The sequence below is a fragment of the Trachurus japonicus genome, chromosome 5 (assembly GCF_045865225.1).
Source record: "Trachurus japonicus isolate A0001 chromosome 5, Traja_1.0".
Taxonomy (NCBI): Eukaryota; Metazoa; Chordata; class Actinopteri; order Carangiformes; family Carangidae; genus Trachurus; species Trachurus japonicus.
Window position 1 is genome coordinate 12,492,860 of NC_140911.1, and position 25,736 is coordinate 12,518,595.

At 39.5% G+C, this 25,736-nt stretch overlaps 4 protein-coding genes across 4 annotated transcripts; all 4 read left to right on the forward strand.

Annotated features, from left to right (window-relative positions):
- Window positions 1-6,499: 6,499 nt before the first annotated feature.
- Window positions 6,500-8,515, forward strand: LOC146987210 (blue-sensitive opsin-like). The gene is made up of 5 exons (XM_085776328.1): window positions 6,500-6,971; window positions 7,101-7,269; window positions 7,509-7,674; window positions 7,758-7,997; window positions 8,226-8,515. The coding sequence occupies exons 1-5, from the start codon at window positions 6,593-6,595 to the stop codon at window positions 8,328-8,330; spliced, it is 1,059 nt and encodes a 352-aa protein (XP_085632454.1). The 5' UTR covers window positions 6,500-6,592; the 3' UTR covers window positions 8,331-8,515.
- A 1,124-nt stretch (window positions 8,516-9,639) lies between these two features.
- LOC146987211 (blue-sensitive opsin-like) lies at window positions 9,640-12,025 on the forward strand. Its single transcript, XM_085776329.1, has 5 exons — window positions 9,640-10,159; window positions 10,285-10,453; window positions 10,552-10,717; window positions 11,039-11,278; window positions 11,785-12,025. Exons 1-5 carry the CDS (start codon window positions 9,781-9,783, stop codon window positions 11,884-11,886), a joined length of 1,056 nt encoding a protein of 351 aa, XP_085632455.1. The 5' UTR covers window positions 9,640-9,780; the 3' UTR covers window positions 11,887-12,025.
- Window positions 12,026-16,205: 4,180 nt separating this feature from the next.
- Window positions 16,206-18,548, forward strand: LOC146987212 (blue-sensitive opsin-like). Its single transcript, XM_085776332.1, has 5 exons — window positions 16,206-16,652; window positions 17,197-17,365; window positions 17,463-17,628; window positions 17,736-17,975; window positions 18,326-18,548. Exons 1-5 carry the CDS (start codon window positions 16,274-16,276, stop codon window positions 18,425-18,427), a joined length of 1,056 nt encoding a protein of 351 aa, XP_085632458.1. The 5' UTR covers window positions 16,206-16,273; the 3' UTR covers window positions 18,428-18,548.
- A 3,731-nt stretch (window positions 18,549-22,279) lies between these two features.
- On the forward strand, window positions 22,280-25,582 carry LOC146987213 (red-sensitive opsin). The gene is made up of 6 exons (XM_085776330.1): window positions 22,280-22,427; window positions 23,172-23,468; window positions 23,580-23,748; window positions 24,678-24,843; window positions 24,926-25,165; window positions 25,250-25,582. Exons 1-6 carry the CDS (start codon window positions 22,325-22,327, stop codon window positions 25,346-25,348), a joined length of 1,074 nt encoding a protein of 357 aa, XP_085632456.1. The 5' UTR covers window positions 22,280-22,324; the 3' UTR covers window positions 25,349-25,582.
- Window positions 25,583-25,736: the final 154 nt, after the last annotated feature.

The window sequence follows — 25,736 nt, forward strand, 5'->3', positions numbered from 1 at the left end:
TCAGTTTTTGTTCTTTTCATTCTTGCAAGTGAGGATTGGACCCAAACTGTAGCCTATTAAAATTGTCAAAGGATGTAACACAAAAAATGTCCTTGTTGACTGCTATATTTGGCTGAGATGTAGTTTTGTGAGCATCCAAGAGATGCAAAAACAACTGTATGTTGGTGGAAACATTTCAGTGTGCCTCTGCAGGGGGAGGGATTTATCCTGATGTTGTGCAAGGCGTATTTAAAAAGATTTAGGACTCATCAGCCACGTCATTTAGATCGTAATTGGATAAAATGATGGAAATTTCCAAGAAGTGCAAAAGAGTTTGTAGCTGTCATTGCAGCTGATTGGATGGGATGTCACTTTTCATTTTAGAGCACTTATACTCATTAATCACCAAAAGTTTTAGTAATTTGAATCTGGTCTAAAAGAGCAAGAAATCAACAATCATACGTTGCAATCTACAGCAATGTGGTCATCAATCTCATAGTAAACTAATGAGGACATAATTTTAGCTTTTTTCAAAGGCCCACAGTTAATCACTCAGTGTGTGTGTGTGTGTGTGTGTGTGTGTGTGTGTGTGTGTGTTCATGAGCACAGCGGCAGGTTGCATGGGTCAGTGGAGCTCAGACAAACACCTTGACCTTCCACACTGCTCTGAGCTGCCGCTAATTGTTTACACTGGGTAAGAGTCTTAGGGAGCGGCCAGAGGACCAAACTTTGAGAGGCTGAAGAGATCATGATATAAAGCCACACAAGTGACATAGATCGAGGATTATGGCAGCAGAACGTGGAGTGTTTTGACAAAGTCTTGTGGATTTTTACCCTCCAAAGGCATTATCATAGATCGGTGTGTCAGTCTTTGGCACAGTCAATTTTCTAGTGGGCGATGGAAATGCAGTTTGTATTATTTGGATTCAAGAGCATATATTTTGTTTCCATACACGTCTGAATTGATTTATTAATCCTAACATCATGTCTAACAGCCCTGCAATGCACTGTTGAAATCAGCTGTTTCCATTCTACTGTTCAGTATAGTCTCACAAAGTATAGATTAATAGATTTTTTGGCCAAATGCAGTTAAGCAACAGCATAACCTAATTTACTTTTCCTATTAACACTTTTGTCTATGCTCTGTCTATTTCTCCTGACGTTGTGACCATATCATAAAAATACCACAAGTAAACACATAAAAATGAAATATAAAGCTATAACTTGAGCCTACAATTATAACCTCATGTAAACTTGTGTTCTCTTAGCCTCCTACAGTATTTTAAACACCAGTTATTCTGGCCCTCAAGTCCTCAAGCTGTTTAATATGTAAAGCCTCATTAACCCTCTGAAAAACAAAAATGTGCCAATATTTCGTTATTTTTTCCTTGAATGGGATGATTAGCAACTCCATTACAATTCCTAAAGACATTTTTGGTTCTACTGATGAACAACGAACTGCTTCAGATATATAGCCTATATATTTTTTTAATATAACTTTATCAAAGTTCCTGATGTCCTTCTCTTCACACATAGTCCCCAAAACCCAGGACTGAACCATTGAGATCTTCGGTCTGACACTCGTCCAGGTGGTTTTTTGTCACACCCCCTGTGGAGACCTTATTCAGTCATCAGGGCACGTGTCTGCATACTCTACCACTATCATCACATAAATATACTGTATCATATGATCCATTTAGTCTTATACTTCATTATTACATCATTAATCAATAAAGCCTCTGCTACAGTCCAGCTACAGAAATCAATGATTGTGATTTACTATTTATTTGCATATGAAATACATTTGTGTCCAGTAGAAAGTTTCCTTCACATCCTTTAAAAGATGATGTATAGAGCAGGAAGTAATTAATTTCTAGTTTTTGCAAAATAAATGAGAATATTCCTCACCTATTGTGACATATCTGCCACCACTTGGCTGCTGTCTCTACAACCCAACAGCATCCTATGATGATGTGAAAAAAATGGTCTGCACATGGTTCCAGACTCCTCATGGGGTAATCCCTTCTTGATCCTGATACAATAACGAAGGTAAGAGATCATCCACCCTAATACTGAGAGCAAGGAGGTTACGCAGGGACTGTGTGAATGTGATTAGCAGACGTAAGAGCGCTGATGAGAGGATTAGCTGATTCCAAAACAATGTCCTTCCTTGCAGATTGGATCATCATTGGATCATTGGATCAATGGAGTCAGCTTGGACACTGAGAGACTAGACTCAGCCAAACAGTTTCCTCTGGGATGCATCCATCTTTATGTCACTGCATGTACAGTATGTGACTGTGTATTTCTCTTTGTACTTTCTACTAAGCATTATTCATTTTAACCTGAGATTGTGTCTCTATCATAATGATCTGATAAGTCAAGGTAACCTTTATTATCCCTGGGGGGCAATCAAGTGCGCAATAAACACAATGATATTTTGACGTCATAATACAGCACTACCCCTTCGACACATAATGGGAATGAACACTTCTGTGAGGCTTGAAATTTTATTAACATGAACAAAATTGCCAAATTGATGGCTCAATAAAGTTTCATTTTCTAAGAACATGTCATTTTTAATCTAAAATATGAACAAATTGCAACAATAAAGTCTTTTCCAAGCATAATAGTTCTGTAAAGTCATGGCACAGAAAAATTAACGTTTTAGGCCTAGAATAACCCAGACAATGAAATCATCAGCAACATTCATTTAAAGCATCAATGGTAGCAGATACAAAGTATAGCTGCTGCGCAGCAATGGTCGGGGCCAGGCAATTTTTTTATAGACAAAATTAGGCAACTTTAAAGTGAAAGTTGCAAAGCCATAGCACATAGTTGATCTGTTATGAATTTATTTTCAAAGTTTTGAAATTTAGATGCATGCTGTAACGCCACCATCAAAGGCAAAGGCAAGTTTATTTGTATAGCACATTTCCGCAACAAGACAACTCAAGGTGCTTTACAAATGAGAACATAAAAAGCAAGCATTTTTTAAAAACAGACAAGAGAAAGAATTAAAACAGCTATAAAAAGAAGTAAAACAGAAAGGGAGATGGAAAAAAGATATAAAATAACAGAATAATGTTACAGTGCAGTTAATGAAAGGCGTCAGCAAACATGAAAGTCTTCACTGTTGATTTAAAGGCACTGAGGGTTCTGGCAGACCTGCAGGTTTCTGGGACTTTGTTCCAGATAGTGGGTGCATATAACTACGTAAATGCTGCCTCAACGTGTTTACCTCTGACTCTAGGTATAGATAGAAGGCCGGCTCTAGCCATTTTGGTGCCCTAGGCGAGATTACTCTCAGGCACCCCCCCCCCAACAATGATCATAATGATCATAACGATAACATAGCAGTGTATCTCTATGTCCCCTCTGACCCTGAGATACACAATTTGCACAACAATCAGTAAAATTGCATTGAGTAAATCCTGGGTGAAGACATGAAAAAATTAGTCTCTTCACAATCATGAGAACAAACTGTTGTGGTGCTTGAAATGGGTATACGAAAGTCTGGGCTTCACAAAAGCAGTGGGATATACTGTATGATACATAAGGCGATAAGTGTAGAAAAAAAATTGTGAAATTGCTTTTTGAGCATAAATGTTAGGCCTAACTGTCATTCTCACCAAATGTCTCAAATGTGGGATAACAGAAGCTAAATATTGACTTCACATTACATTTCAAACTTCATGAGATGTGTGTAGCCCGAAATGAGAAATTTTCTCCAAATATCAACTAAATGGACAAACAAATACACAAAATTTACAATATTTAGCCCATATAATGTACCCTATATATGTGTTGTCATTGTGGCACTGTTTGAGAGTGTGGCAAGGTGAAGAGGGCCCGGGCAGGGATTGAACCCACACCTCCCGGGTAAGAGTCATGCACGCTTGCCAGTCCACCCAAAGGGACATCCCTTTGGCCAAGTAGCCAGGGCACATGATCAATTGGAGGCATAGTGACAGGAACCTCAACTGTCACAAGAGGTAAAAAAAAACAAAAACAAAACTAGTTTGATAGCTCAGCAGGTCTGAATACACAGCTGGAGCTGATCTGGAGCTGTGGCCCACTGGCCCTGCTGTCTGAGCAGGCTGAAATCTCTACTCTCTTCTTTTTTCATAATCTTCCTCATCAAATTAGTCAGAACTTTAAACCTCTGAAGCACCGTCATCATCCTCACTGCTTCTCTCTCTCTCTCTCTCTCTCTCTCTCTCTCTCGCTCTCTCGAAGCGCTTCACAGTTGTTGTTTTGATTGACAGGTCGTCAAGGGCGTGCGTATTTGAAAGAGGAGAGCCTCCCAATCACAGTAGTTGAACCGCATTTCTACTGCGTAAATGACCGAAATATGAAAAAAAAAAAAACATGTCGAGACGGTCGCGCAAACGTGCCGGCATTTGTGCCACACATCTAATTAAAAATGTGGCGTTTCTAACAAGAAAATGGCTTGAGAGCATTCCTGCTGCAGACTGTGACTACACAATTTAGGAACATGTTTGTCATTGTTTATTTATTTGTTTTGGGGGGGGGGGTTTCTACACAGAAAACACTAAGTGAGGGGGCGCCAGCGGACATAAATCATTATTATTATCTTTTTTTTCCCCCCTTGACTGGCGGCGCCCCTCCAGCAGTTGGCGCTCTAGGCGACCGCCTATATCGCCTATGCCTAGAGCCGGCCTACCAGATGATCTGAGAGGTCTGGACGGCTCATAGTTCAGTAGGAAGTCAGAGATGTATTTTGGCCCTAAACCATTTAATGCTTTGTAAACCATCAGCAGTATTTTGAAATCTATTCTGTGAGAAACTGGAAGCCAGTGCAGAGATCTGAGGACTGGGGTGATATGGTCCACTTTCTTGGTGTTAGTGAGGACTCGAGCGGCAGCGTTTTGAATCAGCTGCAGCTGTCTAATGGCCTTTTTAGTGAGACCTGTAAAGACACCGTTACAATAGTCAAGCCTACTAAAGATAAATGCATGGACAAGTTTTTCCAAGTCCTGCTGAGACATGAGTCCTTTTATCCTTGATATGTTTTTAAGACTAAGGCTGACTTTGTTATGGTCTTAATGCGGTTGTTCAGATTCAGGTCTGAGTCCATGACTACACCTAGATTTCTGGCTTGTGTTAGCATTACTGATTGAAGTTGACTGCTAACTTTTAGTCGTTCTGCAGTGGCACCAAAAACAATGACCTAAGTTTTGTCTTTGTTTAACTGAAGAAAATTCTGGCACATCCAGTCATTGATTCAATGCAGGTACACAGTGTTTGTATGGGACCATAGTCCCCTGGTGATATGGTTATGTAGATTTGTGTGTCATCTGCATAGTTATGGTAACTTATTTTGTTGCTTTCCATAATCTGGGCTAGGGGAAGCATGTAGATATAAAACAGAAGAGGCCCTAGAATGGAGCCTTGGGGAACCCCACATGTAATTTTTGTTAGCTCAGATGTGTAGTTGCCTATAGACACAAAGTAGTCCCTGTCCTTTAAGTAGGATTCAAACCAGTTTCAGAACTAATTGTCTTGTGTTAGTTGAGGACATCTGGCATTTAGATGTGTTATAATCATCGCCCTTGCTGGGGCTTGAACCCACATCCTCTGACACCAAGAACCAGATCCTAACTCACTGAGCTAATTGACTGGAAGTGAGGTGTAGTGTGTGGCTTCTCAAATAGACTCAGGGAGTAACCGACCGGGCAGCAATTGTCAAGGCAGATTTAAAAAATTGACAAAATGTCAGAAATTCTGTCATCTAAACAAAAATCTTATAATACATAAATTGCATCATGGAAATGTTGGTGATTTGTTTTTAACGATAAGTGTTTTGAATCATGTTTAAAAATGACACTCTTACATTGACTGCAGTTGTTCCCATGAACACAGAATTCAAAATGTTCTAGAAAATTCAGTTTTTGTGATAAAATTCTGATATTTGCCAAACTTCATCAACCACGACGCCAAAATATTGTAAATCTTTTTCAGGAAGATTGAAAATGTATTTAGCAAGAATTGGATGATTATGTTTACAGTAGCTACTGTTTACAGTCAAATGTTTTAAAAGTGGGCTTTTTAAAGTAAATCTGCTGAACATTTCTATGAAGTTTTTTTCACTGATTATGCATGGGAAGTAGGATTTCCTCGGAAGAAGAAAGAAAGAAAGAAGAACATTTAGGAAAACAGTAGGATCCTGGCATCTGACGCAGGAATTGCTTTATCCTGCATACAGGTTCAAACACAGCTGTTAGGTCAGCTGCTGTTGTACCTATTACCAGTGCCAAATCTTAATGAATAACATCCTGAAATCTTGTTTTAGCTTCTGTGTGTCTGTTGTCTTACTGTACACGTTTGTTGTTCCTTCATCGTTTTTGTAATTGTTCTAATTGCATTCATTAGAGCTTGAGTTTGTTTTTGCTAATTAGATAAAGCAATCAATTATTCAGTCATCCAATTAATTATATGTTAAATCACACAGCCTTATATATGTGCTCCTAGTCCTCTGTTTATGGACTGTCTCAAGTGCAACTGCAAGAGACACTGTGTGTCGATCATCACATGAGAAGCAAATATTGATTTTTACTCTTTATTTTTTTAATATACATACAGCTCGAAAATGAAGCACGGCCGTGTTCAAGAGCTTCCAGAGGACTTCTACATCCCCATCCCTCTGGATACGGACAACATCACATCACTCAGCCCTTTCCTCGTTCCCCAGGACCATCTAGCAAGCTCAGCCACCTTCTATGCAATGTCCATATACATGTTTTTTATATTTGTTGTGGGCACTTTCATCAATGTGCTTACAATTGCCTGCACTGCTCAATACAAGAAGCTCCGGTCCCACCTCAACTACATCCTGTTGAATCTGGCTGTGGCGAACCTCATTGTGTCCTGTATTGGCTCCTTTACCGCCTGCTGCACCTTTGCAAACAAATATTTCATCTTTGGACCACTTGCATGCAGGATTGAAGGTTTTATGGTCACACTTGGTGGTAAGATGAATTTGAATCATATATGAGATGATAATTGGGTTTTAACAAGTAGGCTAAAAAAAAGTGATAAAAACAAACTACCAAAAACAACATATAAGTAAGAACATGTTTTACTCTGTGTCATTCCAGGTATGGTAAGCCTGTGGTCTCTGGCTGTGGTAGCTTTTGAAAGATGGCTGGTCATCTGTAAACCACTTGGAAACTTTATTTTCAAGCCTGACCACGCCATAGCCTGCTGTGCATTCACCTGGGTGATTGCACTGATTGCCTCAGGTCCTCCACTGGTTGGATGGAGCAGGTTTGTGTTCCATGCACACTCACATTTACATTCATTATTATAGTGTTTCTGGGAGACAAGTGACACTCAGGACACTATGATTGTTGTGTGAGCTGTAGAAACAGTATGTAGCCTAGTCTTTTGTGTAAAACAGTAAGAAAGAAAAAGAGATAAAGGCCTAATTCGGTTTCCAGAAATATTTATTCAAACAAAGCTTGATTTACATACAGTCATTGCTCTTACGATGATTATCTCTCCAGGTATATCCCGGAGGGCCTGCAGTGCTCCTGTGGTCCAGACTGGTACACCACAAACAACAAATACAACAATGAATCCTACGTGATGTTCCTTTTCTGCTTCTGCTTCGCTGTTCCTCTTGGTACCATGGTCTTCTGCTACGGTCAGCTGCTCATCACACTGAAAATGGTGAGGCAAACATTTGAAGGTGGATTTTTACCTTTTGGTCCGATGACTGGCGTGAGACACAACTCACCTCTTTCCATCAACAGGCAGCGAAGGCCCAAGCTGAGTCGGCCTCCACCCAGAAGGCAGAGAGGGAGGTGACCAGGATGGTGGTTGTCATGGTGATGGGCTTCTTGGTCTGCTGGCTGCCATACGCCTCTTTCGCCCTGTGGGTTGTGAACAACCGAGGGCAACCATTCGACCTGAGATTTGCTTCCATACCATCCGTCTTTTCAAAGACCTCTGCAGTCTACAACCCCGTTATCTATGTGTTACTCAACAAACAGGTCTGTTGAATGTCGTACAAACACATTACAGTTACCGGCAGGACAGCTCAGCAGTAAACTACACTTTAGAGGCTTGCAAGGTTAATGATGTTCTCAGGAACCACAGTTTATGGTTGTTTCTGTTGTAAGGGCAAGGTCTGTGATTTATAGCAATCAAACTGCTAATTTGGCTTGAATTACCTCATTGAAACAGTTTCTAAAGGTGTACTCTCTTCTGATGTCTTTCAGTTCCGCTCATGCATGATGAAGATGTTGGGTATGGGCGGAGGTGATGATGAAGATTCGTCGACAACATCATCAGTGACCGAAGTCTCCAAAGTTGGGCCTGCTTAGACCAAACATCCACACTGTTTTCTTTTTACTGTCAAAATACTGCTGCACGGGGAACTGATCATTTGTCTATTGTAAATATCTATTAATAGATACTGCACTTTATTCCTATAGAAAATGATTAACACATTTTTTTGCACAGCAAATATAAAAATATGAAAAATAAAAACAAACTGTTCATTTCAAAGCATCCGGCAGTACCCAGTTTAATATTGATGTTTTGTTGACGTTTTTGATTGTCATGCAACTAAAAGCAAATATTTTATCGATTCAGATCACATCCACCCCCTGGTCTCTGTAATATCTCTAACCTGCATCCCTTGATGATAATGGTGATGATGATGATATCCTTCTCTGTATTGCTTTTTTGGGATCGACAGAGTCACAACCTTCTGCTGCACTTCCAATGTCTTATACACCTCTAACGTTCAGGAAGGAGGCGAAATGCCAAAAAGGTAACACAAAGCTTGAGTTAAACTGGTAGAGTGGATTACAAAGGGCTACAGCGCATGAGATTATCAGATTTAATGTTAATGGAAACCAGATTAGCAGGGAAGGACCTGCTGTGCTCTTCTTTAAGAAAGTGGGATTAACCTGTCTAATTGGGTTTTGATGATAAGAACAAATGGTCATGTATATCGAAGACAGGTGCACCGCAAGGACGACATGTGCAGAGGTTAACGCTGTTGCTTCTCAGCAAGACAGTTCTGGGTTCAATTCCCAGGGGCTGGGGGCCCTTTCTGTGTGGAATGTGCTCCACGTGATTGTGTGGGCTCTCTCTGGGTTCAAAGACATACACATTAGGATGGATTGCTGACTCAAAATTGCCGACACGTAGAGCCGGAGGATGGATATACTGTATGTTTTGTTCCTTGGTTTAGACGCCTGTATGGAACATTTCTGCTCTTGACAAAATCTTAAATTTCTTACTAAATGTTCAACACCACAGTGTAGGTAATTTAAGCATTTACATTCATTATTTAGATCATTGTCTTTATACTGACTTATGTATCTTGAGCAACAGGCATCAACACTCGATTTCCAACAATTACACAATTAACACACACTTTTATGTGAAAACATGTGTTTTCTGTATTTTCCATTGTGACATAATTGCACCATGCAACACATGATCAATATGGTAAATGTTCATGACTCCTCGTGACCTCTTTGGAAGCAAAACCTTAAACCTCTTAATGGCAACTTAAATAAACAATCAATCAATTAATTATGTTATCAATTAGACTTGTAATCGGGATGAGGTCAGGCCATTTATAAAAGTCAGTCTTTCACAACAGACCGACATGAGAGATGCTCAGGACGTGATCACTTCAGTGATCTTGTCTGCCACTTGAAACTTTTATGCTTTATTCTTTTATATGTTATATAGGTAAATCCTACTATACTTTAGCAAGTATAACATTTCATCAATAGTCCTACAAAAACAAACAAAATGAGGGGAAATCGTGGTACGGAGCTGCCAGAAGACTTCTGGATACCCATCGAACTGGATACCAACAACATCACAGCACTCAGCCCGTTCCTGGTTCCCCAGGATCATCTAGGGGGCTCCGCAGTTTTCTATGCCATGGCGGCATTTATGTTCTTTGTATTTGTGGTTGGCACTGGCATCAACGTCCTCACCATCGCATGCACTGCTCAACACAAAAAGCTCCGGTCCCATCTCAACTACATTCTGCTTAACTTGGCAGTGGCAAACCTCCTCGTGTCCTGTGTGGGCTCCTTTACCGCCTGCTGCTCTTTTGCAAACAGATATTTCGTCTTTGGACCACTTGGATGCAAGATTGAAGGTTTTTTGGCAACACTTGGTGGTAAGTTGAACTTTAGAACCATATGTGAGAGATACTTGAGTTAAGCTGAAAAAAAAAAAGAAACAAGGGAAATAAACAAACAAAACAAAGTTGAAGTAAAAATGTTTTACTCTGTATCATTCCAGGTATGGTAAGCCTGTGGTCTCTGGCTGTGGTAGCTTTTGAAAGATGGCTGGTTATCTGTAAACCACTTGGGAACTTTATATTCAAGCCCGACCACGCCATAGCCTGCTGTGTATTCACCTGGGTGTTTGCAATGATTGCCTCAGTTCCTCCACTGGTTGGATGGAGCAGGTAAGAGACAGGAACTAATGACTAATGACTAACTGAAATTAATCTCTCAGCCAGGAAGTTGGTACCTAATCTTAATGCCATCATGCTGATCTCTCCAGGTATATCCCAGAGGGCCTGCAGTGCTCCTGTGGTCCAGACTGGTACACCACAAACAACAAATACAACAATGAATCCTACGTGATGTTCCTTTTTGGCTTCTGCTTTTCTGTTCCCTTCATCACCATTGTCTTCTGCTACGCACAGCTGCTCATCACACTGAAAATGGTGAGGCAAAAAAAAAAAATTAGCTTAAAGCTTAAATGTAGTTGGTGAGAATTCTGAATTCTTTATTTTGGCAGATGCTCGTCCAAATAAAATCATTCATATACAAACAAACAAGCATTGACTGGCACACTTAATTCATTAGCTTCTGTTAATGGCATGGATTTTGTCTGTAACCAGTAGGAACATGTCTCAAGTTGCCAGCTGCATTCAGTGTGGTTTAGGTAGACTTCAAGAGGCGTAAATAACATCTCAACTGATTTCATAGGCCTGCGTGTGCGTCCCTCAGACTTACCATGGGATTCTGTGTTTCTCCATCAACAGGCAGCGAAGGCCCAAGCTGAGTCGGCCTCCACCCAGAAGGCAGAGAGGGAGGTGACCAGGATGGTGGTTGTCATGGTGCTGGGCTTCCTGGTCTGCTGGATGCCTTACGCCTCCTTCGCCCTGTGGGTGGTGAACAACCGAGGGCAACCGTTCGACCTGAGATTGGCCACCATACCCTCCTGCTTCTCGAAGGCCTCTGCCGTCTACAACCCTATTATCTACGTCGTCTTCAACAAACAGGTCCGTTAGGTGTTGGGATAGTGAAGATCTGATTTGAGGGACAATGACTGAAGGAGCCTCATCAGAATCCCATCAGCGGCATCAGTCTCATCATGAATGCATATTATATAACAACTGTAAATAATTTAATTTTTGTGTTGAGTCACGCATAATAATACATTTTACTCATTGGTAATGGGTACATATGCCAATATAAGGGGCCAGCAGGGGCCCCTTTTACTCTGAGGAAACCCAAACATCCGTCTGATTTGCCTCACCTTATGGTCTTCACAGTCCGAAGATGTGCACACTAGGTTCACAAAAAAAAAAGATATTTCCAATGAGACTTGCTGAGAACAGCTATTTCCCGAAGTTTCCTTTTAAATATTACAGGTGGCATTTGGGCTTCATGCTCTCAGTTATGATGATGATGTTGGTAAATAAAGAGCAGTGACTTTCCATGTTCAAAAAACAATCTGTGCAGATTTGAACAGCCACAAGTAATATATTTTCTTTTCCCGTTTCAGTTCCGTTCGGCCATGTTGGGCATGCTGGGAATGGGTGGAGGTGAAGAGGAGTCATCGACGACATCGTCAGTGACTGAAGTCTCCAAAGTTGGACCTGCTTAAACCACATGTCAAGACTCCAGTTCTTCTGCCACTGATGATTTGTGAATTGTAAATAAAAATGGAGTTATGTTTTGTCATATGAAAAATTTGTGTGCAATGTTGTAATTTAAATAAGAGATATTAAATAATCTGCAAAGTGAAAAATAAAAAAAAAATTATAAAAACTTGTTCAAAGGGTCTATATTTTTGATGTGGGGGAAACAACATGTATAATGTAGATATTGTTTATATAGCTATGTAACGGACATATGAAAAAAAAAAAAACAGCAAACAAGAGGCTTTTACATAAGTAGCTACATCATCACTCACTTTAGAAATACAGTGTTGTAACTATAGGCTAAACAGCCACAAGGTAATTTATACTACTACTGCAAAATCTCAAATGTCATTGATACCATTGCACCTATTAAAACTAAGATGACCTTGACCAGACAGAGAACACCATGGAGGAACACTTTGATGGTAAAGGCTCTGAAAACAGAATGCAGGAAAACAGAGCCTAAATGGAGAAAAACTAAACTTCAAATCCACCATGACCTCTACAAACAAAGTCTTTGTAATTTTAACCATGGGTTATTCAAGGCTAGACAACACTTTACTGAAATGATTAATAAGAACATCAACAACACTCGTGCTCTGTTTGCTATGGTTGATAAGCTTACAACCCCCCCAAAAGAGATAGCTTCAGAACTCTTTTCCACAGAAAAATGCAATGAATTTGCTTACTTTTTCAATGAAAAAATCAAATCTATAAGGCTAAATATCAACACAAATCAGCAAAATAATACACTGATGCAATCCCTAAAATCACCTATAGGAATAAATCAACTGTAATGTCAGAGTTTAATACAGTTGACCAAAAAACCTTAAAAGAAACAGTTCAGCATCTTAAAACATCGACATGTTGTCTTGACACAATACCATCTGACTTTTTAAAAACTATTATAAGCTCTGTCCAAACAGATCTGCAGCAAATAATAAATTGCTCACTTCAATCAGGCACGTTTCCTAAACCCCTGAAAGTAGCTGCCATCAAGCCACTCTTAAAAAAGAGAACATTGGATACTACCATTTTAACCAACTACAGACCCATCTCAAATCTTCCTTTTATAGCCAAGATCGTTAGAAAGTGGTTTTTAATCAACTCAGCAACTTCTTGAACTCCAGTGGACTCTTTGACAAATTTCAATCAGGCTTCCGACCTCACCACAGTACAGAAACAGCTCTTATTAGAGTTTTAATTGACATAAGGTTGAACACTGACTCAGGCAAGGTGTCAGTTCTGGTCCTGTTGGATCTCAGTGCTGCGTTTGACGCTGTGGATCACAGTATACTGCTGAACAGGTTGGAAACCTGGGCAGGACTCAGCGGGACAGTCCTAAATGGTTCAGGTCCTACTTAGAGGAACGGAGTTATTTTGTGACCATTGGTAGTTATCAATCCGATCGAGTGGCTATGACATGTGGAGTTCCTCAGGGGTCAGTCCTTGGACCCCTTCTGTTTAACCTGTATATGCTGCCTTTGGGTCAAATTCGACAGAACTCTAATGTCAACTATCATAGTTATGCAGATGACACACAGATATATCTCGCACTGTCTCCAGATGACTGCAATCCAAATTATGTCACTGTTTAGAGCAAGTCAAAAATTGGATGAGCCAAAGTTTCCTTCAGTTAAATCAAGAAAAAACTGAGGTAATTGTTTTTGGCAATAAAGAGAAGGGGGTTGCTGTCAGTAAACACCTCGAGTCACTGTCTCTAGAAACTAAAGACCAAGTCCGAAACCTTGGCGTGCTGATCAGATCAGATCTGACCTTCAACAGCCATATCAAATCAGTCACCAAATCAGCCTTTTATCAACTTAAGAACATATCCAGAATTAAGGGTTTTATGTCCCAAACTGATCAGGAGAAGCTGATTCATGCTTTTATCTCCAGTAGACTAGACTACTGTAACGGTCTTCTGACTGGTCTCCCCCAAAAAAGCATCAAACAGCTGCAGCTCATTCAGAACGCTGCAGCTCGAGTTTTAACCAGAACAAAGAAATCAGATCACATCACCCCGGTTCTTAAGACCTTTCATGGCTCCCAGTCAGCTACAGAATAGATTTTAAAGTTCTGCTACTGGTTTACAAATCACTGAATGGTTTAGGTCCAGAATACATGAATGACATGTTAGTAGAGTATAAACCCAGTAGAGCTCTGAGATCTACTGACTCAGGTCAAATAGTGGAGCTCAGAGTTCAGACCAGACATGGTGAAGCAGCATTTAGCTGTTATGCTGCACACAAGTGGAACAAACTACCAGCAGAACTGAAATCAGCCCCAACTGTGAGCACCTTTAAATCCAGGTTAAAAACATTTCTCTTTTCACGTGCTTATAGCTGAGAACTTAAAACTTTATCTATTTTATTTTATGGTATTGTTACCAAACTTGAGCTGGCAGACCCTCGGACCGTAGTAGGTGGACCTCCCTTGACGATAGCTCTGTTTAGCTCGTTGTGGTAACTTCAAAAATTATCGGGAACAGTGACACGTTGGAAGAATTGTGCATTTATTTCCAGCATTAACAAAACCATACAACACTGGCAACTGGGTCACACACACGGCTGCACTGCTGAACCCCCGCAAAAAAACAACAACACCCCCCTTCCCAGAATGCCCTGCTCACGTACCGCGTGAAACCCTAGCCCCTCCCACATGACAGAATCACAGCAACAGGATGAGCCTGTAACAGTATGAAATGTGCTATATAAATAAAGATGCCTTGCCTTGCCTTGCCTTGCCTTACTTTTATACTACTACTTTAGTACTGTTCTTTACTTGTATTAATTTTCTTTTATTTGAAAATATGATAGGCAGTGCACAATCTTACAGGAGAAAAAACAACCACAGCCAACTCTCACACTGTCATGTTGCTGCGTTTTTGAAAAGCTCAGTTCAAGATGTTGAGGTAGATGAAGATGAGACAGGAGATTCGTTATCAGAGCATCACGCCCTTATCAGAAATTCACGATTCAAATGATAGAAGACAGATTCCTTTGTTTTTAAATGTTTGCTGTTACCACATCCAAACTTTACTGCCTACAAATATTTGTCCAGGTATGTGGACAGAGTTGTAGCAGCTGGCTGTCCTATTTTTTATTCTACAGGTTCTGGTTCATTTCATAGGTTATTATAGAATCATTAGGTTTTGTAAATGTGGAGGAATAAAGTAATGTCTTGAGTTTAAAAAAAGTAGCTTACTTTTGAACTCAGCCATTTTTTTTAAAAAATTCAACTATTTCAGTATTTTAGGTTTGACTGAACAACTTGCATTGGAATAATACCTGGTCTTGATCAAGACTATTCACTATACGCTATGTTTTGACCTAAATCATTGTGGTTGTGGGTTTTTTTGTCAGTTACTGAAACACAGAAAAAACATAATTTTAATAAAAAACAAAGAAAAAATCCAGATGAATGAATAACTTAGACAGTGTCACATGAAACATCTTTTTAAATTTGACAATAATTATTTCTTTATCACATCATTTGTCTTGTGATCTGTATTGTTAAGTTCAAATCAAGTCAAGTCACAGTTTATTTATAAAGCACATTTACGACCAAAGTGCTGTACAGTAGTAAATACAATATAGTTAATCATAAACACTATAACAAATAAAAACAAAACAAAGAATAATAATCACTTAATTTACCAGCACAATTAAACCAATTTAGAATAAAAAGAGAGTAAAAGAGAGAGAGAGAGAGCCAAGATTATTTGCTTAGCTGAGAGTGAACGCAAAGGAGAAAAGATACGTTTTCAGGACAACTCAAGACATGATGAAGCTGCTTCTCTGAAAATATTAGATTCTGTGTCAAGCGACAGTAGGCTAACACGGGGCCTGAAACCAGTCCACAACCTGGATTACTGAGGCTCAAAGGTATTTGACAAACCCCCTGAATTTCACTGATGATCACATTATGTGATGCACAAACACAGGACTGTCTCTTCCGCTGAGTTGTAATCAGATGATCCCTTCCAGCTCTGGTACTGAGATACTTACTTGTGTATTAGCTCAAAGGTGTTGTTATGGGAATTGGTGATCTGTGTGCATTTACGTGCATCGTCTGTGCGTTTGTGTGTGTGTGTGTGTGCAGACTGCGGACTGTGACCCAAAGCTTTAAATCCCCTCCTTGAGCCAGTTAAGTTGACCCTAAGTATTATTTAAAGTTCCTATAAATGCGGCTGCAACTCAACATCAGAGAGACAGACCTCCATGAGACGGCACCAGAAGCATTTTATTTTTACTTCTAACAAAATCATTTGAGACTTTCCAACAGCCATTTTGAATAGTGCTTCATTTTTTTTTATTTTTTTTATTTATTTAACACAACCAGAGCAAAATGAGGGGAAATCGTGTTGAGGAGTTACCAGAAGACTTCTGGATCCCCATCCCTCTGGACACCAACAACATCACGTCCCTCAGCCCGTTCCTGGTTCCTCAGGATCACCTAGGAAGCTCAGGAATTTTTTATGCCATGTCAGCTTTTATGTTTTTCCTGTTTGTGAGTGGTACGGCCATCAACACGGTCACCATCGCATGTACTGCTCAAAATAAGAAGCTCCGGTCTCATCTGAACTACATTCTGGTGAACTTGGCCGTGGCAAACCTCCTCGTCTCCACTGTGGGCTCCTTCACCTGCTTCTACTGCTTTGGCTTCAGATACATGATTCTTGGTCCGCTCGGGTGCAAGATTGAAGGATTTACAGCAACTCTTGGAGGTAAACAGCATAAGGACTTGGAAAACTAACACAGATACAGTCATTCTCCCACTTTTTTTCCCCAATAGATTTTTTAAAAGCCTTTTCTCTTCAATAAAATGACTTAATAATAACACTAAACATCAATTTATCAGAAACGTCAAAGTTTAAATTTCACTTTTTATATCAAGGGTGAAAGAAAACAGCTCTTTATGGACTAAATATCATTTTTATTTAGCCTAATATTAGCCAATTAGCCAGGTGAATCACCAAAGTAACTGTTTTTTGCCTGCTAGAAAAGAAAGGAGCATATTGATATAGATTTGTGGTGCAATTTATGGTTCTTTAAAAAAAAAAAGAAGCGCCTAAGGAGAGCACATCACTCTTCTGGTTTACTCTTGGTTTAATGAGGTACACATATATGGCCATATATAAATATTTTATATTTTAACAGATTACCCAGAATCCCAACTTTATCATGTTTTAGTTAGCATTACAACAACTTATGCAAGTTGCAGCTCAGTGTGATCTATGTATCATTATTTGTGTTTTGATTTTGTTCCAGGCATGGTGAGCCTCTGGTCTCTTGCTGTGGTGGCTTTTGAAAGATGGCTGGTTGTGTGCAAGCCAATCGGGAACTTTGCCTTCAAACCTCATCATGCCATAGCTTGTTGTGCTCTCACTTGGGTGTTTGCTTTGTTTGCTGCAGTTCCTCCTCTGGTTGGATGGAGCAGGTAACACAACTCAGTTTTACTTACTTTTTTTTTTTAATTCTCACAAACTGACAGCTTTTCTCACACAGACAGACTGATACATTGTCTTTATCTCCAGGTATATCCCAGAGGGCATGCAGTGCTCCTGTGGCCCAGACTGGTACACAACTAACAACAAGTTCAACAACGAGTCCTATGTGATGTTCCTCTTCTGCTTCTGCTTTGCCGTCCCTTTCTCTACCATCGTTTTCTGCTACTCACAGCTGCTCTTGATGCTGAAATCGGTAGGGAACAACATTGTCTCAGGTTTTCTGTGGTTTAGGTAGATTGCAAAAGTGAGTAAATTACAGCTCAACTGATTTCACTTGATTCTGTGTTTCTCCATCAACAGGCAGCGAAGGCCCAAGCTGAGTCTGTCTCCACCCAAAAGGCAGAGAGGGAGGTGACCAGGATGGTGGTTGTCATGGTGCTGGGCTTCCTGGTCTGCTGGATGCCTTACGCCTCCTTCGCCCTGTGGGTGGTGAACAACCGAGGGCAATCGTTCGACCTGAGATTGGCCACCATACCCTCCTGCCTCTCGAAGGCCTCCACGGTTTACAACCCTGTTATTTATATCCTCCTCAACAAACAGGTAGGTTCGCTGTCGACGATTCACTTTGATCAAAAAGCTGCTCAGGGGCAGAAGGATGCCTGAACTGACCTGATACTAAATCTTAACTGCATAAGGAGCTGACATGGTTAATGGCGCCCTCTTATGGTGGCTTTCAAAACATACAGTTTGCTCCATCAGCTGAGAAAATCTAAGACAATCTGTAATAAAAATTATCTAATTTTTTTCTTGATTGATTGATCTGATTTATTTGAGTTGTATGGACCAAAATAATATTCAATTCATTAGATATTGCTCATGTACCTATATCCAAAAAGATTCAGTTACAATTAGCTAAATGACAAATTTTGTGACCGTTTTGTGTTTTTCAGTTCCGCTCATGTATAAGGAAGATGCTGGGGATGGGTGATGAGGAAGACGACTCTTCAACAAGCAGTTCAGTGACTGAAGTCTCTAAAGTCGCACCTGCTTAAATTCCTCACTGCCACATTTTGTAAATAGCACTGAATGTACAAATGTTATGACAAAGTGAATTTTATTATCGTTACAGATAAAGAGTTATATGCAAAGAGAAAATGTGAAAAAAAAATCAAAAAGTAAATAAATAACTGACGCCATGATGAAGTATTATTTGTCTTCACTAGGGGGAAAACAAAGATGCAAATGATAAAAATGACTTTTCACTCATGTAGTTTGTCTCAAGTTCTTGTTTTCGAAATGAAGAATAACTGCAGAAAGAGGTCAGTGAAACCCATAGTAGTTTTTAGCTACTCAATGAATCTTTGAATGAATTTCAGAATGTTTATGTGCTGTCAGATTTCTATGTAAAAACTAACAAAGAATCAATAAACCGATGACTTGCACTTAACGATATGATATCTGATTGAGAAATGACACTGAAAATGTGCTCAAAATTATTTACATACATTGTGAGCCATCAAAAGTCAGTGACTGGGGACAAACAATACACAAACCAAACTTTATTTCCTTCGTCTGGATTTGTTATGTTGCTCAGCAGAACCTCAAGATCCAAACTTCCTTTCCAAGTCACTGTGGATATTTTGAAATCCCACCTTAATCAAAACATCAGCAGTGAGCTGGAAAGACAATTTGTAATAAAATAAGAATTCAAGCACAAGAGGCAAAACAGGTAAACAACTGTTATCTGCAACATAACTGTACATTTGATACACAAACACTGTGACATTTTTGAGAGGATAAACAACGTACGGTTGGGTGATCTGCACTACACAAACACTGTGGTTAAAAGAAGGGACTATGTCCTTCTCCATCTGAACAACTTGGATCATCCACTTCATGACACCTTGATGGACCAGGAAAGCAGCTGTGGTGGACGGCTCCTCTCTCTCCACTGCAGGACGAAGAAAGAAGATGCTTTGTACCTTCAGCCATCAGGCGTTTTTATTCTTCTGCAAATGGTCGATGAACTGACAGACAAATGAATTTCCCTTTGGGGATTAATTCGTATTCGTATCTGAACGTGCTATCCACCTTATAGTCCTACAACTTTGCACTGCAGCAGGTCTGAAAAACTTTAAAAAAAAACTTTAAAAAAAATCACCATTTCCTGTGGAATCAATAATCATTTTATTTAAATGTGAGTAGAACACCAAACACCAGTGGTGCACAAGATGGAAGTTTAGCAGTCAACCTACAGAGGGCACCACAACAGCATGACTATCTGTAAACTGTATTACTACATCAATGTACTGTATTATTCTTCATCTGGAACTGCTGTCAGACAAATAGTTTTTTGGAAAACAATCAATTCCGTTACAGAAAATTTCCATTCTTACATTTGGTGACCTGACCAATATTGAAAGACAGTCAGACTCAGATTAATGCTGATGCTGATACATCACTAGTTTACTCACCAAGAAGAGACGTAAAGGCTTCACCTGACACAGTTTACAGGATAACTGAACAGGCAAAACACACACACACACACACACAACTGAAAACACACTATGAATATTAGACATTTGCTTGTGGCATCTGCCTGCCATGCTGCTGAGAGGGCAAGGACATGAATCAAACGTGGGGGAAGAAAAATCACCAGGGAATATCTGAGCTGCAGAGGGACACACATATCTAAACAACAAACACACACTGACCTTAATTAAAGGATTATTACCTGATGTGAATTGAACACAAGCCTGAGCAGCAAAATGGGGCTCAGCTCATTTCACACCAGAGTAATCATCCACTCATTCGTCATTAACTGTCTTTACCCACACAGACAGACCACCTGCTGTCAGACTGCTGTGCATGAACCAGACTTTCATGGTGGTCATGTCCTGTCGTTAGTTGGGAGCAAATCTGAGTTCTGCTAGTTGTAAACTTCTACCAAACATGAATAGTTCAGAACTAGCGGAATTCCAGACCTACCCTCAAATCGTCACATCATTACACCGACAAATACAAAGAAACAACAAATAGCATCATGGACTAACATATTAGAAAGTAGAGGAAAAGTTTACAGGTTCCTTGAGCTTCAGTCTTCGTCCTCTTCTTGATGTGCAGTCCTTGTCCCTCATGAGGTTTTTATCAAATCTGTGAAGGAGCCAGCTACCTGCACATGAAGTGGACACAGATTAAAACAAACCACAATAGCCACAATAGCAGCTTTGGTTAAATTTTGGTTAAGCTTTGGTTTCTCCTGAAGTGAACTGTCGTTCTGGAGAGATTAAAGTGTTATGGAGTGAGCATGCCAGAAGTAATTACTCTTTTTAAATCTGTTTTGTGGAAGAACCTGAGTTGTCCGTATAATCTGCTTTGATCTGGTGGGACATGAGGAATCTTCACCTGCATGTCACTGGGTCGACCAGGTGCTGATTAGTGGCCCAGCACCGACTAGGTAGAGGGAAACATCTGCGTTTGATTAGCAAGACCTCCTCTGAACCAGGCAATGCAGACAAAACCTGTTCAGAACAATCTTGAATGAGAAATGAAATGAAAAATAAGAGATCCACAATTAAGTATCTCCTAAAATTGTCTTCATGGTGATATACAAATGTAGAATTAAATTCAAAATAGGATATTTTGAGATGACAACTAATACAAAAATAATTTTTGTCTAAGAATAATGACAAACCCTTAATTGTTAGAGTTTATACTATTTAAGAACCTTTCAATATGTGGACTGACGAAAAATCCTTAACAAATAATGAATGAAACTTCAAAACTTGCAATTAAAACTTACAATGATATTTTTGGGAGATTTGGTTTTATGCCTCACTTTATCATTTCACGTTCACCATATTACACTCAAAACTTTCCTCTTTTTTTTATCCATTTGCCTTTATTTCAAAGGACCCTGGCTGGAATTGAACTAGGTTGTTATGTTTAGTGATCAGTGGTTCTTAATGGTGGCACCTTCATATTCTGTGTGTATGACAAATACAGCACATTGCATCTAAGGTAGCGACTAACTTGCTGTGATTTCTGATTGTTGTTATTTTGTTTGATGCAGGTCAAAGAACTCGTGCATGTCTGATATGTTGTTTAGTTGAGCGATCCTTTTCTTGAGTCTTTCCTCATGAATCAGGAAAGCCACCTTGCCCCCCACCATGAGGACTCTGACGTGAGGTGCAGGATCAAAGGAGTTTTGAAAAAATCCTATGTTCTGAAGTGAACTCTCTTTCCGGAGGGATTAAACTTGTCTTACTTCCCTCACATGTCAGCAACTCCAACTGTCTCTGTTATAGTTTCTTGGGTCTCCGCTTGTCCACCTAAGCTGCTTTAAAGACTTGGGTGTCTTCTCATGCCCACCTGGGTCCTCATGACCCATATCACATACAGTATGGAATGAAGTTAATGTGCATAACTCTCCAGTGTTTGTTCATTTCTCAAATTTACTGAGAACAATGCAACAGATGCAGTTCATAATACAAGTGCCCTGATGTAAAAACATATTCACTGCATCTAAAAGTAAAGAAAAAACCATCTGCTGCAACATTGTCTTAGTTATATGTACTACACAATATTGACTAGTGGAGGAAAATGATTGCTTACAATTGACACATGTGTAAGTCAAAGCTTTGGCAACTAATCTCTGTCTTAACTGAGTTAGTGCAAATCCGCTTTCAAATGAGATTATTCTGGCATTTTGTGTCTAAACCTAATTAGCTGATAGTTTTAATCACCGTTCAAAACAAGTGTATTGCTACGCTGCCAAGTATCACAGTCAAACGTCACATAACAGCTGCAATTTGACTGTGATCTAATCCTATCAGAAGTCTCTGAAGTGCAAGTATAAAAGCTATAGCCCGACGTGTTGCACCACTCACCCAAGAAGGTTGCACGTGTCAAGAAAGGCCGATAGGTGAGGGCCTGCTTTTAAGATCAGGATGGCAGAAGAGTGGGGAAAACAAGCATTTGCTGCCAGACGATACCATGACGATACAACAAGAGGATCTGCCTTTGTTTACACAAACAGCAACCACACCAGAGGTACAGTATGATCATTTTATGTTCTGAATAAATTGATAGAAAGGTTAATTTTAAGAAGGACTGGCACAGAATATTAATACTTACTGTATAACCAGGAATACCAATAATGAGTACAGTAAAACAAACTAGAGAAAAGAACTGTAGTGTCTTTTTAAATATGCAAACTGTTTACTGTATTTGGATAAATTTAATGCATCAATAATACCTTATGGTTCCAACAAAGGAGAGATTTAAAAAAAATAAAAACATAGCGCCAGTTTGTAATGATTTACTAGTGCATGTTGCTGACTTTAAAGGCACTTCATTGAGAAAATTAAAAAAACAAAATCTAATTAGTATTAAATCTGTGAGCTCAAAACACTTTTTGAATTATTTAAAATCCTATAGATTAAAAATACTATTATATTTATTTCTATACTATTTCTATGTTTATCTTATTGGCCCTCCTAAAGTCAATATTTTAATCTGTCAAAAATAAACAAGAATCAACACATTAGTGATGTGTCCCATAATTCACAGTCTCAGGTAAACAGCTTGCTGATGAGGAACATATGACTTATTGTACACCTCTGTTCAAACATTGGGGGAAAAAATAGATTTCTGCAGCATATTTAATACAAGACAGACTACAGACATTTATTGCATTAAGGATATTAAACATCAAATAAAAAAAGGAAAATGTTTCTATAATCACATCAGATTCTAAATTGTGAGATCATTATGAAATTGCATTTTTCTTCACAGATCCCTTTGAGGGTCCCAACTACCACATTGCTCCTCGATGGGTTTACAACGTTGCAACATGTTGGATGTTTGTTGTGGTCGTCGCGTCTGTCTTCACCAACGGTCTTGTCTTGGTGGCCACAGCTAAGTTCAAGAAACTTCGTCACCCACTGAACTGGATCTTGGTGAATCTAGCCATTGCTGATCTTGGAGAGACAGTTTTTGCCAGCACCATCAGTGTATGCAACCAGTTTTTTGGTTACTTCATTCTGGGACACCCAATGTGCATCTTTGAGGGCTATACCGTCTCAGTTTGTGGTAAGCAGTCCGATATTTTTCTCTCTCTGATGGAAACGTGTTTTGAAGAAGATTTTTGGTCATATTTTACATATAGTGAAATATCTTCTCTGTATGTCCCACTTCACACAGGAATCGCTGCTCTCTGGTCCCTGACAATCATCTCCTGGGAAAGATGGGTAGTTGTGTGCAAACCTTTTGGAAACGTCAAGTTTGATGAGAAATGGGCCACGGGTGGAATTTTGTTCTCCTGGGTCTGGGCAGCGGTGTGGTGTGCTCCCCCCATCTTTGGCTGGAGCAGGTAGCCTCTCTTTGTTTTGTTTTATTGGTTTTTAACTGAGTGATAGATCTAGATATAATGCCTTTATTGTCCCATAGGGAAATTCATCTTCACACTCTGTCACTGACCTTAAATGTTTTGATGTGGCTGTGTCAAAGGCAGATGAGGATTCATGGCTACAGTTAATAAATAAACCAGAAGGGAATAAATTACGCACCTACTGCCTATTTAAGGGTACATTTGAGACAGAGCATTATGTAAAGAATATACTTTCAAGACAACATAGAAGTTCCCTTGCTAAATTTAGATGTGGGGTCGCTCCTTTGGCAATAGAAACTGGTAGATACACAAACAGCCCATTGGAGAGACATTACTGTGTTTTATGTGATTCTGGCTCCATTGAATCAGAAGCCCATGTTCTTTTGCACTGTGTTACTTATACGGACATTCGTGCTGATCTATTTAGTACACTTTCTAAGTTTTATTTAAATTTTAATGATTTTGATGATATGAATAAATTGTGTGTAATTTTAGCTGGCAAACACTGCATTAATGAATGTGCCAAAGCCTGCCACCTCATCCTCAATAGAAGACTGTCTCTCATGAGTTCCAGTTCATAAAATAATTGTTTTGTTTGTTTTGTTTGTATGGTACCATAATGTGCGTTTCTATTCATGTTTTTATTAGTTGGTGTCTCACAACTCTCTTTTTGAGTGGTCCCCAACACTTTTAATTTCGTCAAGGGGGAACGGGTAATTTTGTAATCAATAGGCTACTGTATTTTTTATATTGTTTCTGGATTTTTATTGTGTGTTGTGGAGTGACACCGAAATAAAGCTTATCTATCTATATCTATCTATCTGATCAACATACAACACTGAGCCACATGAATACAACCAACAGAGAACAGAGAAAGCATTACAAAGTAGCTAAACCTTTTCTTGCACCAGGTACTGGCCCCATGGACTGAAGACTTCGTGTGGACCGGATGTATTCAGTGGAAGTGACGACCCAGGAGTGCAGTCCTACATGATTGTTCTTATGGTCACATGTTGTTTCCTTCCCCTGGCTATTATCATCTTGTGCTACCTAGCCGTCTGGTGGGCTATCCATACTGTAAGTTACATGCAGTTTGATACTTCAGCATATAGTTCACAGCCTGGCCCACTCTCATGCTACGTTTATTTGTTGTTCACAGGTGGCCTTGCAGCAGAAGGAATCAGAGTCAACCCAGAAAGCTGAGAAAGACGTGTCCAGAATGGTGGTTGTCATGATCCTGGCATATTGTTTGTGCTGGGGACCTTACGCCGTTTTTGCCTGTTTTGCCGCAGCTAACCCTGGATATGCCTTCCATCCTCTGGCCGCTGCCATGCCTGCATACTTTGCCAAGAGCGCCACCATCTACAACCCAATCATCTATGTCTTCATGAACCGACAGGTGGGCGAACAGTCACATGAAACCACAATGACTGACAAATGTGTTTGACATTTTAACATATTGTATTTATTCTCTCCCCATCAGTTCCGCACCTGCATCATGCAACTCTTCGGTAAACAGGTGGATGACGGCTCTGAAGTATCCACATCAAAGACAGAGGTCTCCTCTGTGGCTCCTGCATAAACCTGCATAATGTATTTTGAGAAAAAACTGAAAGGCATTGTCATTTGTACAGTAAATGTTTATTCTTTCATCTATTTCTTTCTTCTTCTTCTTCTTCTTTTTTTTAGTAAATATAGCTGGCAAATGGGAAAACCCAAAAACCAATACATAAAATATGAATGAACTAATGAATATGACTGTTTTTTTCTGAACATAAAAAATATCAAGCGTATTGAAATCTTTCTATTTGGTGATTCTTACTACAGTCATGAACATTTTCCTCATCATTACTGGTTAGTGGTTAGTGAGCAACCTTACAGCCATTTTAGTGTCTTTAAAACAGTTTATAGCCTAATAATAGTTATGGAACAGTACGAGATTGCACATCTTGGTAGAGGTTCTCTGGTAG

Coding starts and splice junctions, on each gene's coding strand:
- LOC146987210 (XM_085776328.1), top strand. CDS start 6,593: ATGAAGCACGGCCGTGTTCAAGAGCTTCCAGAGGACTTCTACATCCCC. Junction 7,270..7,508: donor CCACTGGTTGGATGGAGCAG/GTTTGTGTTCCA, acceptor TTATCTCTCCAG/GTATATCCCGGAGGGCCTGC. Junction 7,998..8,225: donor ATGTGTTACTCAACAAACAG/GTCTGTTGAATG, acceptor GATGTCTTTCAG/TTCCGCTCATGCATGATGAA.
- LOC146987211 (XM_085776329.1), top strand. CDS start 9,781: ATGAGGGGAAATCGTGGTACGGAGCTGCCAGAAGACTTCTGGATACCC. Junction 10,454..10,551: donor CCACTGGTTGGATGGAGCAG/GTAAGAGACAGG, acceptor TGATCTCTCCAG/GTATATCCCAGAGGGCCTGC. Junction 10,718..11,038: donor TGCTCATCACACTGAAAATG/GTGAGGCAAAAA, acceptor CTCCATCAACAG/GCAGCGAAGGCCCAAGCTGA.
- LOC146987212 (XM_085776332.1), top strand. CDS start 16,274: ATGAGGGGAAATCGTGTTGAGGAGTTACCAGAAGACTTCTGGATCCCC. Junction 16,653..17,196: donor ATTTACAGCAACTCTTGGAG/GTAAACAGCATA, acceptor ATTTTGTTCCAG/GCATGGTGAGCCTCTGGTCT. Junction 17,629..17,735: donor TGCTCTTGATGCTGAAATCG/GTAGGGAACAAC, acceptor CTCCATCAACAG/GCAGCGAAGGCCCAAGCTGA.
- LOC146987213 (XM_085776330.1), top strand. CDS start 22,325: ATGGCAGAAGAGTGGGGAAAACAAGCATTTGCTGCCAGACGATACCAT. Junction 22,428..23,171: donor AAACAGCAACCACACCAGAG/GTACAGTATGAT, acceptor TTTTCTTCACAG/ATCCCTTTGAGGGTCCCAAC. Junction 24,844..24,925: donor TCTGGTGGGCTATCCATACT/GTAAGTTACATG, acceptor TGTTGTTCACAG/GTGGCCTTGCAGCAGAAGGA.